Raw genomic sequence first — 18855 nt, 5'->3', positions numbered from 1 at the left:
GGAGGGTAGGTATCTATATATACACATGGCAGGAAAAGGCATGGGGGCATTGCATGGTGCATTCAGCACTCAGCTGCACATGTCTGCTCCCAGGCCAGACCAGGGAGAAGCAGCCGATTGCAGAGCTGTGCAGAAGGGGCGGGGCTAACTGCTCCTTAGGGGAGACAGGGTCACTGTCACACAGACAGATGAGATGACAGACCAGGCTGACAGCAGGTGGGGGATGATGGGGGTGGTTGTCCTGGGTCATCTCAGGTATCTGCAAATGAGGGGGGGAGGGGAGCAGCTTAGGTGTTGGATAAAGCAGAGAGATGTGGGGTGAGGATAATGAAATGGGAGCCATTCTAGAAAATGGACCAAAATATAATAAAATTGACTTAAGTTACCTACTGAAGCCATAAGAGAAGTCTGTTAGTCTGTGCAGTATTATAAGCCATGCAATGTAATGGTGGTTTAGAATAAATACAAATTAAGTCGACCAAAAAACTCCCAAAAATGATTCTCGGAATTGTTACAAATCAGTGATCTGAGACACATACTGAGCAATCTGAATATATATATATATACCCTCTGCCCTCTTGTGCTTCTCCCTACCTCACTTTCATCTAATTCTACCAGGTGGCGTTTCTAGAGAGAAGGGGGCCCGTGTGCAGTCTCCGACACGGGCCCCCTCCTCTCCGCCCGGCGGCCGGCAGCGCACTGAGCTGTGCGCGGCCAGCGCCGGAGTTATAGACTCTGGGCACTAGAGTGTGCCCAGAGTCTATAGTGTATGCACAGATCATGAAAGGTCGACAGACAAAAGGTCCACAATGTATAGGTCGACAGGTTCAAATGGTCGACACACCAATGGCTCACACACAAAAAAAGGCTTAGGCACTCTAGGGGGAGGGTTAGGCTGCCGGAGTGGACGTTTAGGGTTAGGCTACATTTAGGCACTAGGGGGAGGGTTAGGATTAGACTTAAACAAAATATATATATATATATATATAGATACATACTGTATATGTGTCGACCATTGTTGTGTTGGCCATATGTGTGTCGACCATTTGTCCTTATCAACCCTTTTGCCAGTCGACATTTTGTACCTGTTGACCTTTTGTCCCTGTCGACCTATTGCATGTCAACCTTTTGGTGTCGACCTATACATTATCGAACTGTTGTCGGTGGATCTTTTATACCACACCCCTTCTCACCATCATCACTGAGTGTCCTCTCTTTTCCTTATGCAGTGAGATGGAGTCGTTGCTGAAGCAGATCCGGGAAACGCATGGAGGTAATTACAGAGTATATCATGTAAATCACACGGACGTCATTGCTGCTAGTTATAAGGAGATTTTACTTCTTCCAAACTTTACGAACAAAGACAAAGAACAGCGCAAGCAGGAGGTTATAGGAATAATAACTTGAATCATGTTCTGATTCAATATAAAATGTATATCCAAGATAAATAGAATTCATTTTCACCTATACTATTATATACCCAGGGCACCTAAACTAATGGTACAATGTTTTCACTAACAAGTAACTACACTGTGTAGACACAAGTGATTGGACACTGACAGTAAATAGGTCACTGAGCTGTTACTGACGTCAGTACTGTGTAGGTCACCATGTGCAGTGATTACTGCAGACGCCCTTCCGTGGCAAACTGGCCACAAGTTCCTGGACAGCAGCAGGCGGTATGTTCTGTCATTCCGCCTTATGTACAGTGACCAACTGTGACACTGAGGAAGGGCCTAGAACGCACCCATCACTCCAATTCATCCCAGAGGGTCTCAGTGGGGTTAAGATCTGGACTCTGAGCTGCTCAGTCCATCCGGGTTACCGAATTTTCTCTATATAGTGTAGATACAGTATATTATTGTATTCTTTGGGACCCTAATCACAAATTATGTTGTGAATGTCCCCTAAAACACTGTGGAGGCGTTCCAGAAGTGATACAGGGACGCAGTAACTGGAAAATGAATACTAGCAGGGCGAAAGCAATGTATTATATATAATATGTGCATGTTTTATTACAGATGAGCGGTTCAGTTTTAGCTCGAAACTTCCCGCCAAGTTCAGATCTCAGAATCAAAACGGCATCTTTCACGGACATCTCGGCACAGGTGACGTTTCGCTTCCTTCTGAGATCCGAACTTGGCGAGAAGATCGGAGTAAAAACCGAACCGCTCATCTCTACATTTTATACAGTCATTATTATGAGTTCTGAAATCGCATTTTAAATATTATTAAAGTTAATTCCTTTATTGGCCATAGAATCTGGTCTATCTCTTAGTGATACACTTTATATTGAATCCGGGTACATTCCCGGGATTATTTTTAATAACTATTCCTTCTGCTGGCTCTCTTTGTATGTACATTCGCATAGCAAATAGAGATATACAATCACTGCGGTGAAACTCAAACAGTGTATTGTCGTCACACAGCTGGAAATGTGGACCCGAAGATGGAAGATGTTCTGAAGAAGATCAGCATGATCCAGAAAGGTTGTTAGGACTACGCGAGGTCTCCGAGTCTCGGCGTCTGCTCTCTGTGTCACGTTTCTGTGTCTGTAACTATGGGCCTCATTCAGAGCCGCTCGCAAAAAGCGAGCGCTCGCTCTGAATGAGGGCGGCCGCTTTTTTTTTTTTAGCCGGCCTCTTGGCCGCTCGCTAAGCTGTGGGTAACCACCCACAGCTTTTGCGAGCGGCCAGGTGATGGTCGCGACCATCGGGCTTGCGACGAGACCCTTGCGGTAGGGTCTCGTCTGCCGCAAGCCCCAGTGAGCTTCCGGCTCTAATAGAGCCGGAAGCTCACTACTGACATCACTGGTGATGTCAGTAGGGCCGCCCACAAACGGCAGGCGTTCCTTCAGGAACGCCTCCGTTTGTCCAGCCACCCCCCCGCCCCGTTTGTAGTGAGCCCCGGAGCAAGTGAATTTCTCACTCGCTCCGGGGCTTGCGCGTGCGCAGTGCCCCACCATCGACCCACTTGCGAGCACGTCTGAATGAGGGCCTATATCCACTATATAAAAACTGGTGCCCTGGTGACTCTGCCAAGCAAAAGGGCTGCACCAACCAATCAGAGTTTAACTTTCATTTTTCAATTACAGATGTGTCCTCATACATCTAGCCTCAATACGCCACACAGCGCGACTTGCCCGGCGTGAGTGAGCTGCCATGTTCGGTGCAACTCTGCTAGTGTTGGGAATCTTTTTTTTTTCCCGAAAATGTGTGTAAGTTGCGATGCGATGGGACTAGGATCCACCAGGAGACTGTGCTGATTAATGTGATATGTGACACTTGTATATCTGTGTGCACCTGAGTCTGTAGATGAGGCACAACAGAACTTAGAATTTAAAAAAACGCGTCCGCTAAATTGTAGCATGTCGTATACAGATTCAGGGACTCAGATATACAAGTTTCCCATAGCAAATGAATCCGCAGTCTGCCGGTACGTCCTAGTCACATTGCATTGGCCGCGATGTGCACATTCTCGCGCGAGAATCCACAAGATTAGCCGCGCTAAGCAGCTTTACCTGTGCTAAGTGATGGGGCCTGCGTGACAATTATGGCGTACCCAGCACTCGTGCCGGAATGGGTGAAAATCCTGATCGTCCCCAGGTAAGTATTCACTAACCTAATTCCCTCCCCTAACAGTCCTTCGGGTGCCTACCCTAATCCCCCCTCTAAGTGCCTAAACCTAACCCCCCCTTCCCCGCCGCCTAAACCTAAGTCCCCCGGGGGGGTGCCTAACCCTAACCCTCCCTCCCCCTAGCCTAACCCTAACCTCCCGGGGGGGTTGCCTAACCCTAAGTCCCCCCCCCCCCCCCCCCGGGAGCCCTAACCCTCCCCCCCGCGGCTGTCCGCGCTCGGCGCCCGGCATCACTTCCATCGGGATGCTGGGAGCCGGTCTCCTGGCGTCGGTAAAATGACAGGCGTCTAGATTTATGTCCGCCGGCTCCCTGACTGCATACCCTCGCGCCTCGCCCCAGATTTCTGCTTGTATCTCAGGAGGGTGCTAGCAGAAATGCCAAATAAGTGCAGCCTTGTGGCTGGTTTCCCGAAACAATTGAATTAGCTCCTGTTCACTTTAGACAGGAGCTAATTCTTGCAAACAATTGAATCCCCCCATTATGATATAAAAATGAAGTGCGCATTTTGATCAAATGCCCATCTACCGCTAGCCACACTGGGTTTTTTTGCACACAGCCCGGGAACAGACGGAGGCAGAGAGCAAGGAGTTAGAGAAGCAGAAAGTCGCAGCACAGAGCAAGATGGAGAAACGTAAGTGACTATGATCACCCGGTCTCATCTCACCGTGATTCTGCATGTACTGATAATACCTTATAGGACACTGAGCATTTCATCCCAGTATGTCATATAGGAAACTTCCTTCCACTTAGGTGCAGATATACTGTTATCAATGCAATGCTGGAAGCAGCACAGGGGAGCCATGCACATATTCAGCAATGTTTGGAGATTTGTTTGCACTTGAGGCAACAAAGTATTAAAATTAATTTGTCACCAATTTATAGATAAAGGGCGCGATTCAGTATTACACGCTATTACATTCTCACGCAGCCTATGTGCGGGAATATGCAAATGCCTGGCGGCAGCCTCCCCGCCTAGCTTAGCGCGCAACGGACTGAGCAAATGCTGCTACACCCACCATTTCCTCTATCTGCGCTGGGTGTAGATCAGCCAGGGGGTTAAGAACACACCATCATCGACGCAACACCAGATGCGCAACGACTCCTCCAGTAAGTCCTGGGTTGCGTAGATTTAGGTACATCTCTCTAAATATGGCCTCTGACACTGTGGTTCTGTGATTGGTTATTCAGCCGCCCCTGGAAACTCCCATAACGCGCCTATAGGCCAACCTCTTTTTGCATTCGCTTTCGGGCCACCTCCCCAACTCCGCCCAGGAACGCCCAGGAACGCCCATGGATCTCAGAGGTCTTCTCAGGGTGTTGTGTTTACGGATACTTTGCGAATGCCGTCTCAAATGCCGTCTCAAACTTCAACTTGCGCAGTAAGACTTTCCTCAGTTTTTCACGCGTGGTCCGTTGCAAAACAGCGCTCAACTGCGTAAAACTTCGGCATAGCGCGCAACTCTGAATGAGGCCCTAAATCAGCATTCATGAGATTGCAAAATATCCATTCACCAGGAGGTAGTGACATCACTGAGGCACGAGGCACAAAGGCCAGGATGCAGAGTGTAACACAAACCGTCTGTATGTGCTCGGGCATTGCGTGCATGGAAATAAAACCGTATATTTGCCCGTATTAAGATTTGTGCATATCTTATGGTTTCCTCTATACGTGCGCTACGTTTGTACTCGCCACCATCATCATCAGTGCGACTTGCACCAGCGCTCTAGCAGGTGTAAAAGATACGGCTGCAAACAGTTATATTTACGTGCATGACCCCCAGGTGCATCCACATGGCTTCACGGAACTTGCCTACGAGAGAGTGCCCCGTTATCGATAAGTGGAGATACGATTGTAATGCTTGCGACTCGGCAGTTCCTGTACTTGCACGTGATTGGTTCTGCATTGTGACGGCACGCAGAATACGGTACACAAACCGGCGTACGTTCATCTCTGCGTCAGCCTCATAGTGTCTCTGCAGCCAACAGGGACACTTTATGTTCAGTATACGTTCAGTGTCGACACTCAGATTGTTGACAAGATAATGTCGACATGGTCTGAATGTCGACATTAAGAATTCCAATGTACACAATTTCAGCAGTAGCAGAATATCAACATAACATAAGGGTGACATTGGGAATGTCGACTGCCAGAATATGGACGATTTTATTGTTAGGCTGCGGTTAGGGTTAGGCTGCGGTTTGCGTTAGGGTTAGGCTGCAGTTAGGGACAGGTTGCGGTTAGGGTTAGACTGCAGTTAGAGTTAGGTTGTGGTTAGTGTTAGGGTTAGGCTGTGTTTAGGGATAGGCTGTGTTTAGGGATAGGCTGCAGTCAGGGTTAGGCTGCAGTTAGGGTTAACCTGCCATTAGGGTTAGACTGCGGTTAGAGTTAAAGTTTGGCTGCGGTTAACGTTAGGGTTTGGCTGCAGTTAGGCTACGGCTAGGGGTTGATTGTGGTTAGCATTAGGTTTGGCTTTGGTTAGGGTTAGGCTGCAGTTAGGGTTCTGTGTTTAGGCTTAGGCTGTGGTTACATTTAGGGATAGGCCGCGGTTAGGGTTAGGTTGCGGTTAGAGTTAGTCTGCAGTTAGGGTTTGACTCTAGTTCGAGCTAGGGTTTAGCTGGTTAGAGTTAGTTTGTAGTTAGGGTTTGACTGCGGCTAGGGTTAGTCTGCAGTTAGGGTTTGGCTGTAGTTTGGGCTGGGGTTTAGCTGGTTAGAGTCAGTTTCTGGTTAGGGTTAGGCTGCGGTACGGGCTAGGGTTTAACTACGGTTAGAGTTAGGGTTAGGTAAGACGTCTATGGAAATCTGCATGGTCTACATTAGGGTTCTGGCAGTGTCAACATGATTTCAATGTCAACATTGTGGATGTCAGCATTTGCTATGTCAGCCTTCCATTGACATTCTGAATGTTGACGTCAACTTTTTATTCCACACCCGTATATACACCCGTCTACACCGTACAATCCGATTGTTTCACATGATCACCGATCACACACAGACTTAGGGCCTGATTCAGTGAGGATCGCAGTCCCGATCGCAGTGGAGCCTTCATGCACGCGCACTGCAATGCATACGCATGCGCAGAACGCAACTATCGGCAGATTGCGTGCGTAATCGCAGTTGCGATTGGTAATGGATGAGGCCCTTAATGCGAAAAGCATCTCCACAAGCAAACCAGCATATTTGTATGTTCTTCACCGCTCAGGAAATTCTATGTATTTCCCTTCTGCACATCCCTACGGAGCCTGGGAACCTTCGCTGTGATGGACTGTAGCCATCAGGTTCACAAACTCTGCCACTGACTCAGGAGTGTACCAGAAGGTTTATTGCTCTGTGTCTACGTGCTGTGGGAACGCTCTGGTGCGTCTGTACTAAATAAGAATGGATTATTTGTTTTCACATGAAGGAAGGAAACTGTACGGATCATGTACCAGACATTATTGCATTTGTCTTTCAGTACATGCAGAGAAAGTAAGACTGAAGGACATACTTCAGAAGAAACAAGGTGAGGGCTGCGGGCCTGATTCAGAGCCGCTCGTTCGCTCCGAGCGATGTTCGCACATCTGCGCATGCGTATAGGTCATAATGCGCATGCGCCAACCAGTCATTGCGGTCGGAAATCGTGCGCTCGTAAAATAGCGAGGGGCTGCTAATTTGAGTGGCAGGATGAGGCGTTTGTGGGTGGTAACAGGGGAAGGTGCTTGAAAACGGGGGAGTGGAGATCCGAACGCAGGCGTGCCAAACGGTCAAAACGGGCGTTTAATGGGTGTGCATAATTTTTCAAAGATGCTTCCCTGTTAAAATATATTAGTTTTGCTTAGATGGTGTCACACAAGCAGATTTTCTGCACTGACAGCTGCCATAAAGCTACAGCAGTGTTTAGGCCCAGCAGGAGAATAGCTCAAGCAAAAAATGCTTCATAGAAGTCTGATATTCCACAACCGTGCTTAGATGCTGAAAATAATATCTAGGCCTCAGTAAGAATTAGACATAAATGAAATAAACTGTGAGAGATGACAGACATTGGGACGGTCTGTAATACATATCGCACTTTTGCAGGGTTTTTTAAGCTTTATTTCACATTGGGCAAATTGTACCTAGAAATACACTGGTCGGAGCACAGTACATCCAAGATATAGGATAGGGCAGGATTCGATCTCCACCAGCTGTTCTGTGGCACCAAAATCAAGTTCTTTTACAGAGTGGAATTGGTGGAACAGCTCCACATCTAGGGATGGCTTCAGTTATCTGTGAGGTTGGTCGCCCTCGCAAGCGGGTCGATGTTTGGCCCCTGTGCATGCGCCGTCTCCGGCGAACGCATGCGCGAGCCCCAGCGAGCGACTGAAGTTCAGTCGCTCCGGGGCTCTCTACAAGATGGGGCGGCTGTCGATGGTGAGTGAGAGCTCGCCCCGTTTTGTAGGCGGGGAGGGGGGGGGGGTGGCTGCACAAACGCAGGCGTTTCTATTAGAGCAGGAAGTCCACTCGGGCTTGCGGGAGCCGAGACCCTACCACAGCCCTCGTCGCATGCCCGATGGTCGCGATAATCGCGACCATCGCCAGGCCGCTCGCACAAGCTGTAGGTGGTCACCCACAGCTATGCGAGCGGCCTGGAGGTGGAAATTAAACAAAATTAAAAAACGCCCTGATTCAGAGCGAGCACTCGCAAACAGCGAGCGCCTCTGAATCAGGTCCTAAGTGCGTGCGTATGCTGCTCTTACGGTAGCCATGAATTTGCAGTCTTGATTACAGGCCCAAAGGGCGAGATGGGGACGAGCGTGCGGTTGCTTGCATTTTCACGCTGTTGCAATGGCACACTGCGCCGCCCGTGGTGAATTGAATCGACCCCTTTATTTATTTTCACACTGCGCATGTTCAGGATCCGAGTGTAGGTTGTCTCAACGCAACTGCGGGTTCTGCAGAGTTGGACTGAAGGGTAAATACGTCTGATTGCAGCAGTATCATTTCCACCAGGTATAGGCTGGTGTAAGCGCTTATTGATTCTGATGAAGCAGCATAGGGGGCGGATGAGCCGCAAGAAACGTACAGGATGCGTACAGCGCTGCATATGAATGAAGATATAGATTGATCTCTTCGCTCGCAGTTGCGTTCAACTCAGCAAAGGGCCCGATGTGTCAAATGTGTCAAAGTCATAGACTTGCGCAGAACTTAAAACACAATTGTTAGCAGATGCTTTAGTTGTGTAGTCAGAGTCTCGGCGTAAAATAAATATCTAACAATGAAATGATCGCATTTACTTTATTTCCAAGAAACCATCCAGATTCTGAAGCTGCAACGTGACAGCCTGCTGGAGAAGGAGAAGAGGTGACAGCCGTTCCGTCTTTCTGTATCGTCTGCTCCTCTGGGTTTGAGTGTTTATCACTTGTTGCCACAACCTGCGCTGTAATGTCTGCGGATGTAAAACTTCCCAGCAACAAGCTGAACAAATGTTGCAGTGTATTTATAAGTATGATGGTGTTTTGTGACCTGGACGGTGAGTAGCGAGATCACAATGATTCCAGCTGGACCAGTATCTACATTCCGGCGGCCTCCAGACTGAAAGTCGCATTTATTATACATAATATGGTGCAGAAATTTGCCCAACCCAAGTTCTCATGGCTCTAGGGGGTAAATTTACTAAAGTGAGAGTTTTTAGAAGTGAGTTTTAAAAGTGATGTTGCCCATAGCAACCAATCAGGTTCTACTTAACATTTAACTAGCACCTTCTAGAAGATAATAGCTAGAATCTGATTGGTTGCTATGGGCAACATCACTTTTAAAACTCACTTCTAAAAACTCTCACTTTAGTAAATTTACCCCTAGGTCTGATTCAGCGGTGGAGGCTATTGCAGCCGCAAATGTCGCAGTGGCGGTAATATGCAAATGCAGGTTTCAGCCTCCCCTTGTGCACTAGCGTGCGCTGGACTGCGCAAGCCCTGAGACGCCAACTTTCAATGCCTGTGGTAGCAAACACTCCACCATCTGTGCACCATCGCATCCACCATCGACCCTTGCACCAGCCTATGGCGGGTGCAGGGTCTCCTTCCAAAATTGCTCTAAACATGGCTTCTGTGGCTGCGGCCCTGCGTTTGGGCACGCAGCCACGTTTAGTTACACGCCTGTGGCACTCCCATAACACGCCCACGAGACCCTTTTTTTTGCGTTCACTTCAGGCCACCTTCCAGGCACCTCCCATAGTCTTGTGACGCCAGTTGTCATGCCAGCTGTCCCGCATGCAACAGCGCGTCTCTGAGTACACTCGGTGGTACGCAAGCGCCGTTGGGGTTTTCAGGGCGTTATGCGCAGTAGCAATTAATCACTCAACTGTGCAAACTCCGTCACTGCGCCCATCTCTGTCTCAGGCCCAATGTGGCGCAGTAACATCGCTCCCCGGCGTCTCTGCAGTTTTCCATGCGTCACCCTTTATATGACATATAATGCTCTTGTATGTGTGCAGACTGCGGGAGCAAACGGAAGAGACCAAGAAGAAGACCGATGACCTGGCCGCCAAAATTCAGCAGGAAAAGTTGAAGCAGAGAAAGCAGAGGTGCGGGAACCAGAAATGTCTGGGCACAGATGCCCGCTTGCCCTTAAAATTTGCCCATCATATAACCCATGGAATAAGGAGACAGAGATTTGGTTATGACATAAATATATCACGGCATCTGGGGGGCACCACCATAACTAAGAAATGGAGGCGGGGGCACATGACGTCTCGCCTTTGCCTGGCACTAGCAAGTGCTCACTCTCACCCTCCTAGGCATCGCCCATGAACCCTCTTATGTGGACACAGGGCTACATGGAGCGACCTTGTGCACATCATAAGGCTACCCTCTGTCACTGGCTGCAGTGCTTAGTGCCTGCCAGGAGGCCGCTCCCCGCCCCAAATAGCCTCCCTGCACACTCCTCATCTTCCCAGCATCATGAAGGGGGAGGAGCAGTTTCCACATGGCCGACACCCTCCCAACGAGGTCCCACCCCCATCTTTTAAGGAAAAAAAAAATCACATAACCTGACTATGCAGAGGGAACACAGGCCCTGATTCAGAGCCGGACGCTCTGACATGGCGCTCGCTCTGAATCAGGGCCGTCCCTCTGTTTTTTTTTGAGCGGCCTCCTGGCCGCTCGCATAGCTGTGGGTTACCACCCACAGCTATAGCGAGCGGCCAAAAAGATGGTCGCAATGGTCAAGACCATCGCGACCATCGGGCTTGCGATGAGACCCTTGCGGTAGGGTCTCGTTGCCGCAAGCCCTGGAGTGCTTTTGGCTCTATCAGAACCGAAAGCACTCCCACTGACATCACTTGTTCTCATGGGAACGCCTCCGTCTGGGCAGCAACGCCCCTGGCACGCCCACCAAAGGGGGCGTGCCGTCACTCACCATCGACAGCACACCCCATTTGTAGCGAGACCCATAGCGACGGCCTGGCCGTCGCTATTCGGGTCTCGCGCATGCGCATGACGGAGCCGCCTCCGTCATGCGCACTTGGCCAACATCGACCCGCTCGCGAGCGGGTCTGAATTAGGCCCACTGCCCCCCTCATCCCCTTCCCCTGCCAAGCACAACAATGGGACTCCAAAGGAAGAAACATAGGGGGTGGGTTCTCGTTCCTCTACTACAATAAAGATATAAATAGATGGAATTATGAAGAAACTTGATCATAGATTTGAGGACACTCTAAGGTTATGGATTTAGGCTTCTGTTTGGAGTTGAGATTAAGGGATATATTTACTAAAGTGAGAGTTTTTAGAAGTGGAGATGTTGCCAATGGCAACCAATCAGATTCTAGCTATTATCTTCTAGAAGGTGCTAGTTAAATGTTAAGTAGTATCTGATTGGTTGCTATGGGTAACATCTCCATTTCTAAAAACTCTCACTTTAGTAAATATACCCCTAAATGTTGGCTTGATACACTCTAGCGGAACGTGTCTAACTAGTGTCTTTTGGTGAAGTATTTTTACCTTCAACGAGCCAGATGTGTGCAACTGAGTTACTAATATAACGTTTCTATTCCTGTAAAGTCTGTAATTATTGCATTTATGAGTTTATATGTCTGCCTAGGTAACCTAAACTTCTTCTCAATTCACCTAGGATGGAATTTCAAGATCAACTGGAAGATCTGATGGCGAAACATAAATCCCTGGCGGAGTTCTATGTGAGGACTGGAGTGTAGGCCGGGGATGAAGGATTCATCTTGCTAAAGTTTATTTTACATACATAAATATGATATTTTCATGAAATGGTCTCATCTAAACATATCAGCAGTGTGGTACCAGAGAGATGCCCAACACTTCTTTGTGTGTGGAGGCCGCCATTTTGTATCTCGCACCAACATTCATGAGGAATGCGGCCTGTCCTTTCACTAGCAACCATAGCCAGTGACTGGTGATGCCGCTGGTTCCTAGGAAGCTGCATTCATGGAGCCTTTGTGATGTGATAGGTTAGGTAACTATTTATTTCATGACATGTATTCTCATGAACATTTGTGTCACACACAAAATGGTGGCCTCCAGTGTGTATAGGTGACAGGTGCTCATTAATCTATTTCTTTCTCTGTGGTATAGAGATGACTAGTGAGTGAATGTCTCGACACAGTGACTCGAATCATTTAGATGTTCGAATGATTCGAGTCACTCATAGTCACTGTCGAGACAGTCACCTCTCTAGCCTCTCACGCTGCTACTGCAGGGGCCCAGGGTGTGTGTACTGACTCGAGAGAGTCAGTGCAGAAGGATCAGCAGATGTGCGGGGGGCGGAGCTGTCAGCGACTCACTCAGAGTCGCGCTGCTACTGCCGGGGATCGGGGTGCGTGATTGTGTACTGACTGATCATCAGCAGTGCGGGGCTGAGGGGGCGGAGCTGTCAGCAACTCGCTTTGAGGCGGCGGCGCTGCTACTGCTCAGTAGTCTGCGGAATGCAAAAGAGCCGAGACACAACACTGACCTGAGCCGTGTGGCACTGAGCTGAGCTGTGTGGCACTGAGCTGAGCCTTGTGGCACTGAGCTGAGCCGTGTGGCACTGAGCTGAGCCGTGTGGCACTGAGCTGAGCCCTGTGGCACTGACCTGAGCCGTGTGGCACTGAGCTGAGCCGTGTGGCATTGAGCTGAACCGTGTGGCACTGACCTGAGCCCTGTGGCACTGACCTGAGTCGTGTGGCACTGACCTGAGTCGTGTGGCACTGAGCTGAGCCCTGTGGAACTGACCTGAGCCGTGTGTCACTGAGCTGAGCCCTGTGGCACTGAGCTGAGCCGTGTGGCACTGAGCTGAGCCCTGTGGCACTGACCTGAGCCGTGTGTCACTGGGCTGAGCCCTGTGGCACTGAGCTGAGCCGTGTGGCACTGAGCTGAGCCGTGTGGCACTGAGCTGAGCCCTGTGGCACTGAGCTGTGCCCATGACTACTGTGATATGCTACGATAACAGAAATCCATTCAACTCTACGTCGACCCCGTATGTTTTAACGTTTGGTTTAGTTTGAGGATTACAGTCTCATGTCTTTATTTCCATTTATTTTCACCTTTTCTGCTACAGAACTCCAAGAGACTGGCAGCAGAGATACCTAAAATGGAGGAACGGAAGAAGGAGCTCCAAGAAGAAGGCTAGTGTTGAAAAACAATCCTCTCAGGGCCAAGATCCCTGGGCAGCATTAATACTAAGTACCGAATGTGGGGCTCAGAGGTGTAACAGGCAGTTTCCTGTCTTAACTTTCACAGAGCGAGAGAAAGTCAGAAAACTGAAAGAGGTAAAAGAAACAGAAGCCGGACTGAGAGCGCAAGGTGTCCTGACGGCGCAGAGTCTGTTCCTGCGCAGCGAGGAGGCAGCGTGCGCAATGTAGGGAATCGTGTTCACCCCTATAGGAATGACAATTCTTTTTATATTTATTGCTAATTTTTGGATTGTCTGTATTTCTCTATATGGACCTCCAGGAGCTTTTTATTCAAAATATAGAAATGTGGGTTATAGATACAGTAACGTGAGAGGATGACATCTTTACATACCAACCGTACATCTAAAAATTGTATTTACAGATTCTCTCCATCTGTATAAATACACTATGTATGTAAGAGGTTTCTGACTGTACAATATGCACCAGGTTCATCTTTACTGTGTTCTACCAGCATTTGCCTAAGCACAGTGGAGGCAGCCATTTTGTGGTCTTAACCAATGTCAGGTGACTAGGAACTAATGACATCACTGAGTTATGAGGCGCTTGAGAGACGGGAGGAGTGACGGAGGTTATTAACTGTGTGAGGCACAAAGTAATTCCACAGGTTCTTAGTGTATGGACCGGACACATTTTATGAATATTGGATCATGTGACAAAATGGCTGTTCTTAGGAGCCTCTTCATGGCTGTATCTTACGTCTCTTGGCTTCTCTCCTAGAAAACTGTTTGAGGAAGAAAACACACGTGCCAAAACCATGCTGGGAACAGTGACTGCATGTCATACGGATCTTCTGAACAAATATAACAGGTAAACAGAGAACCCCACACAGTCGGAGCGGGACCAGGCTCGCCATGCAGACTGTGCACAACTAACAAACCGGTCACCTAAAACAGCAAGAAGTTGGAATAACTTATTGCATATTATACACTCGAACTACCATCCGGCATCAGTGCGACAGAAACCTAACTTCACTCTCAGGGCCTCATTCAGACCAGCTCGCAAGCGGGTCGATGTTGAGGCGCTGCTCGTGCGCAAGCCCCGGAGCAAGAGAGAAATTCTCTGGCTCCGGGGCTCACTACAAAAGGGGTGGCTGTCGACAGCTCGCACCGTTTTGTAGGCGGGGTGGGGGGGTGGCTGGCCAAACGGAGGCGTTCCCGAAGGAATGCCTGCAGTTTGGGGGCGGCCCCACTGACATCACTCGTGATGTCAGTGGTGAGCTTCCGGCTCTATTAGAGCCGAAAGCTCACTGGGGCTTGCGGTAGACGAGACCCTACCACAAGGGTCTCCTCGCAAGCCCCGATGGTCGCGATGGTCTTGACCATCGCGACCATCAACCTGGCTGCTCGCTAAAGCTGTCGGTGGTCACCCACAGCTTAGCGAGCGGCCAGGAGGCCGGCTCTTTACAGAGAAGCGGCCGCCCTCATTCAGAGCGAGCGGCTCTGAATGAGGTCCTCAGTCTGTGACTTCCTGCTGCCTCCATTCCCCTCCTCACATCATGTCACTGCCCCTGTCACATGCAGCCCTGTCCTCACTAACACGTAACTCATCTCCTGATATACTCTGTGCTGCTGGGGCCCCTGCTCCTCCCACTATATAACTGTCAGTCTGTAGCTTCCTGCTGCCCCATTCCCCTCCTCACATCATGTCACTGCCCCTGTCACATGCAGCCCTGTCCTCACTAACACGTAACTCATCTCCTGATATACTCTGTGCTGCTGGGGCCCCTGCTCCTCCCACTATATAACTGTCAGTCTGTAGCTTCCTGCTGCCCCATTCCTCTCCTCACATCATGTCACTGCCCCTGTCATATGCAGCCCTGTCCTCACTAACACATCACTCATCTCCTGATATACTCTGTGCTGCTGGGGACCCTGATCCTCCCACTATATAACTCTCAGTCTGTGGCTTTCTGCTGCCCCCATTCCCCTCACATCATGTCACTGCCCCTGTCACATGCAGCCCTGTCCTCACTAACACATCACTCATCTCCTGATATACTCTGTGCTGCTGGGGACCCTGATCCTCCCACTATATAACTCTCAGTCTGTGGCTTTCTGCTGCCCCCATTCTCCTCCTCACATCATGTCACTGCCCCTGTCACATGCAGCCCTGTCCTCACTTACACATCACTTATCTCCTGATATACTCTGTGCTGCTGGGGACCCTGCTAATCCACTGTATATATAAGAGCATGGTCAAATGTCGAATACCAGGGGTCTCCTTACATGCTGCGCTGACCCATTTTGGAGGACATGGCTGCCAGGCCCCAGGATATTCTCAGGCCCTTGTGATGTTGCCCCTGCCCCATCCCCTTCCCGGTGCCTCTGCCTGCAAGAAATATATTGGGAGGCACTATTATCCCTTATATATAATCACACTACTAAATGTTTACCCTGTTCAGAACTTGAAACCCAAAAATTGAATTTATAATACTGTGCCCTAGATGCTGTAACCCATAGCGACCAATGAGACATTTGGTTTCATTTCCAGTGCTGAACCAGAAAAAATGTCAGTATCTGATTGGTTGCTATGAATTACAGCACATTGCACAGACACCTGGGCCTCAGTGTGCTAAATGTCCCCAGTTATATTTTGCTATATGGGCAGTAGTGTACCCGAGACCCTTTGCTGCTTATAACTTTGTATTGTGTCTCACAGCCTGAAAGCGGAGCTGGAAGCAGCAGAAAGGAGCCGGTCTTCCCCGGCAGAAGCTCCCTCTAATAATCCTCTATGCAAGAGCAGCCAGGGGAGGGCGCAGATCCCATAGCGTTCTACTACCATGGCCGACACAGCGTCCGCACCCAGAGAATCGTACAAGTTACATTACTGTGTTCTCAGTTCATTTCCTCCTTGGTCCTCAGGCTGGTGCTGCCCTGTAGTTACATGAATAAAGGAGACTTTTCCCCAGCATCACCCTCGTCTGTGGTTAATAGATATGGGGGTAAATTTACTAAAGTGAGAGTTTTTAGAAGTGGAGATGTTGCCCATAGCAACCAATCAGTTTCTAGCTAATGTTAAGTAGAATCTGATTGGTTGCTATGGGCAACATCTACACTTCTAAAAACCCTCACTATAGTAATTATACCTCATGGAGTTTGTCTTCCACACACTGAAAATCACACGGAGTTAATGAGTGAGCTCTGATCCATATTGGTTATGAATGATGTTTCCACAGAGTTAGGTTTATATTTACATTTTGGGGTATATTTACTAAGGTGCGGGTTTTTAGAAGTGGTTTTGTTGCCCATAGCAACCAATCAGATTCTAGCTATTACCTTCTAGAAGGTGCTAGATAAATGTTAAGTAGAATCTGATTGGTTGCTATGGACAACAAAACCACTTCTAAAAACCCGCACCTTAGTAAATATACCCCGTAATCTCACAGTAATCATTCTTATTACATTTATACACAGTCAAATACATGGCTCTTCTGTACAATGTTGGGACCCGGCATATATGCTGGGTCACCTCAGTGTCTGTCCGCTACCCCGCCACCCCCCTCTATCCGCTGTTCCAGCCTCCTATTCTGCTGCTCTGTCCCCTCCACCCCCCTCTCAGCCTGCTGGTTTGTCCCCCCCCGATATCCTGGAGCTAATGATGGCCATCGAAGGCTGTACCATCAATGGCTGATGGGTTTTAACCATTGGTAGAAAATCATTGATGGTTGACCCATCGATGGCTGAGTGCTGCACCTGCACAGACCTATACCTCCAGACCAATAGTATAGCATCATCGATGGCAAAAACAAAAAACACTTGCCATCGGCCGTAGATCATGCCATATTTGCTGCCAAAATTTGCTGCCTTACATGACAGTCTACTGTGGCTAAAGACAAAGGGGGAGATGTACTAAGCCGTGGAGAGAGATAATGTACCAACCAATCAGCTCCTAACTGTCACTTTACAGACTGTAGGGTCAATGTACTAAGGGCCTGATTCAGACCCACTCGCGAGCGGTTGTCCGCTCGCAAGTGGGTCGATGGTGCGCATGCGCGAGACGCGACGAGCGAAGGACTTTCCTTCGCTCGTTGTGTCTGATCAAAGGGGGCGTGCTGTCGATGTTGATTGACAGCACGCCCCCTTTGGTGGGCGTGCCGGGGGCGTACCTGCCAGACGGAGGCGTTCCCATGGGAACGCCTACCGTCAGAAGCCGGCCCCACTGACATCACTAGTGATGTCAGTGGGAGTGATTTTGGCTCTAATAGAGCCAAAATCACTCCTGGCCTTGCGGTTGAGAAACTCAACCGCAGGCTTCTGCTCGCACTGGCGATGGTCGCGATGGTCAAGACCATCGCGACCATCATCCTACATGCTCGTATAGGCTGTGGGTGGTGACCCACAGCTATACGAGCGTCCAGGAGGACGCTCCATATTTATGGAGGTGGGCCCTGATTCAGAGCGAGCTCTCTGGTCAGAGCGTCCGGCTCTGAATCAGGGCCTAAGCCTTGGGATGAGATAAAGTACCAACCAATCAGCTCCTAACTTTCACTTTACAGACTGTAGGGTCTATGTACTAAGCCTTGGGATGAGATAAAGTGAACGGCAATAAAGTACCAACCAATTAGCTCCTAACTGACTTTACAGGCTGTGTTTGAAAAATGACAGGAACTGACTGGTTTGTACTTTATGTCTCTCCAAGGCTTAGTACATTTGCCCCAAATACTGATGTGTTTTTCCATACTGGGTAAGGGTAAGTGCATAAGTAGACTTAGACATGTATGCACATTTTGCCTCTCTACGCTTAGAACGGCAGAATGGGGGAGGGATGGGGCAGGTGCTAGTGTAGCCTGAGTACAGTGTTCTCTGCACCATCCGACCTATGTAGAGGGGGGACAGAGGTGCTAGAGAGTGGAAGGAGGTGCTAGAGGGAGGATGGAGGTGCTAGAGGGAGGAAGGAGGTGCTAGAGGGAGGACGGAGGTGCTAGAGAGGATGGAGGTGCTAGAGGGAGGATGGAGGTGCTAGAGAGTGGAAGGAGGTGCTAGAGGGAGGACGTAGGTGCTAGAGGGTGGAAGGAGGTGCTAGAGGGAGGACGGAGGTGCTAGAGGGTGGAAAGAGGTGCTAGAGGGAGGAAGGAGGTGCTAGAGGGAGGACGGAGGTGCTAGAGGATGGAAGGAGGTGCTAGAGGGAAGACGGAGGTGCTAGAGGGTGGAAGGAGGTGCTAGAGGGAAGACGGAGGTGCTAGAGCGTGGAAGGAGGTGCTAGAGGGAGGACGGAGGTGCTAGAGGGAGGACGAAGGTGCTAGATGGAGGAAGGAGGTGCCTCTTAGGAGGCATATCTGCTGCAGCTGCTTCCCCTACAGGTGCAAGGTACACGCTGATGATTATGGGGGGGCTCATGCACTAATGTTTATACACTTAAATTCTGGTGCGGTGCCGCATAATATTAACGATGAATAAAAAAAAACATGGAAGAACATTTGTATATGGAAATATGAAGAAATGAATAAATGAAGGAGATGAACAGGAATCATCTCTTGTTATTTTATCAAACGACTTCCCAGCAAATCTCTGGCTATGCAGTAATCCTCAGGGCGGTGATTACAGGTATCTCAGATATTATGTG

General features: G+C 49.2%; 1 protein-coding gene across 1 annotated transcript; it reads left to right on the top strand.

Annotated features, from left to right (window-relative positions):
- The first annotated feature begins 129 nt into the window (after nt 1-129).
- On the top strand, nt 130-16087 carry LOC148542354 (synaptonemal complex central element protein 1-like). Its single transcript, XM_088469171.1, has 12 exons — nt 130-216; nt 1230-1273; nt 2430-2489; nt 4194-4268; nt 7090-7137; nt 8900-8954; nt 10087-10176; nt 11721-11784; nt 13158-13224; nt 13340-13457; nt 14011-14100; nt 15952-16087. Exons 1-12 carry the CDS (start codon nt 194-196, stop codon nt 16058-16060), a joined length of 843 nt encoding a protein of 280 aa, XP_088325297.1. The 5' UTR covers nt 130-193; the 3' UTR covers nt 16061-16087.
- The last annotated feature ends 2768 nt before the right edge of the window (nt 16088-18855 follow it).

This window comes from Taudactylus pleione, unplaced genomic scaffold, assembly GCF_031769625.1.
Source record: "Taudactylus pleione unplaced genomic scaffold, aTauple2 ptg000013l, whole genome shotgun sequence".
In the NCBI taxonomy this organism is placed as follows: Eukaryota; Metazoa; Chordata; class Amphibia; order Anura; family Myobatrachidae; genus Taudactylus; species Taudactylus pleione.
The sequence above is the reverse complement of the archived record's forward strand: the minus strand, read 5'-3'. Positions and strand labels throughout refer to the sequence as shown.

Bases quoted from the DNA above. Each gene is read 5' to 3' on its own strand.
- LOC148542354 (XM_088469171.1), top strand. From the start codon at position 194: ATGACAGACCAGGCTGACAGCAG. The intron at 217-1,229 runs GTGGGGGATGAT...TTCCTTATGCAG, and splicing joins ACAGACCAGGCTGACAGCAG to TGAGATGGAGTCGTTGCTGA. The intron at 8,955-10,086 runs GTGACAGCCGTT...GTATGTGTGCAG, and splicing joins CTGCTGGAGAAGGAGAAGAG to ACTGCGGGAGCAAACGGAAG.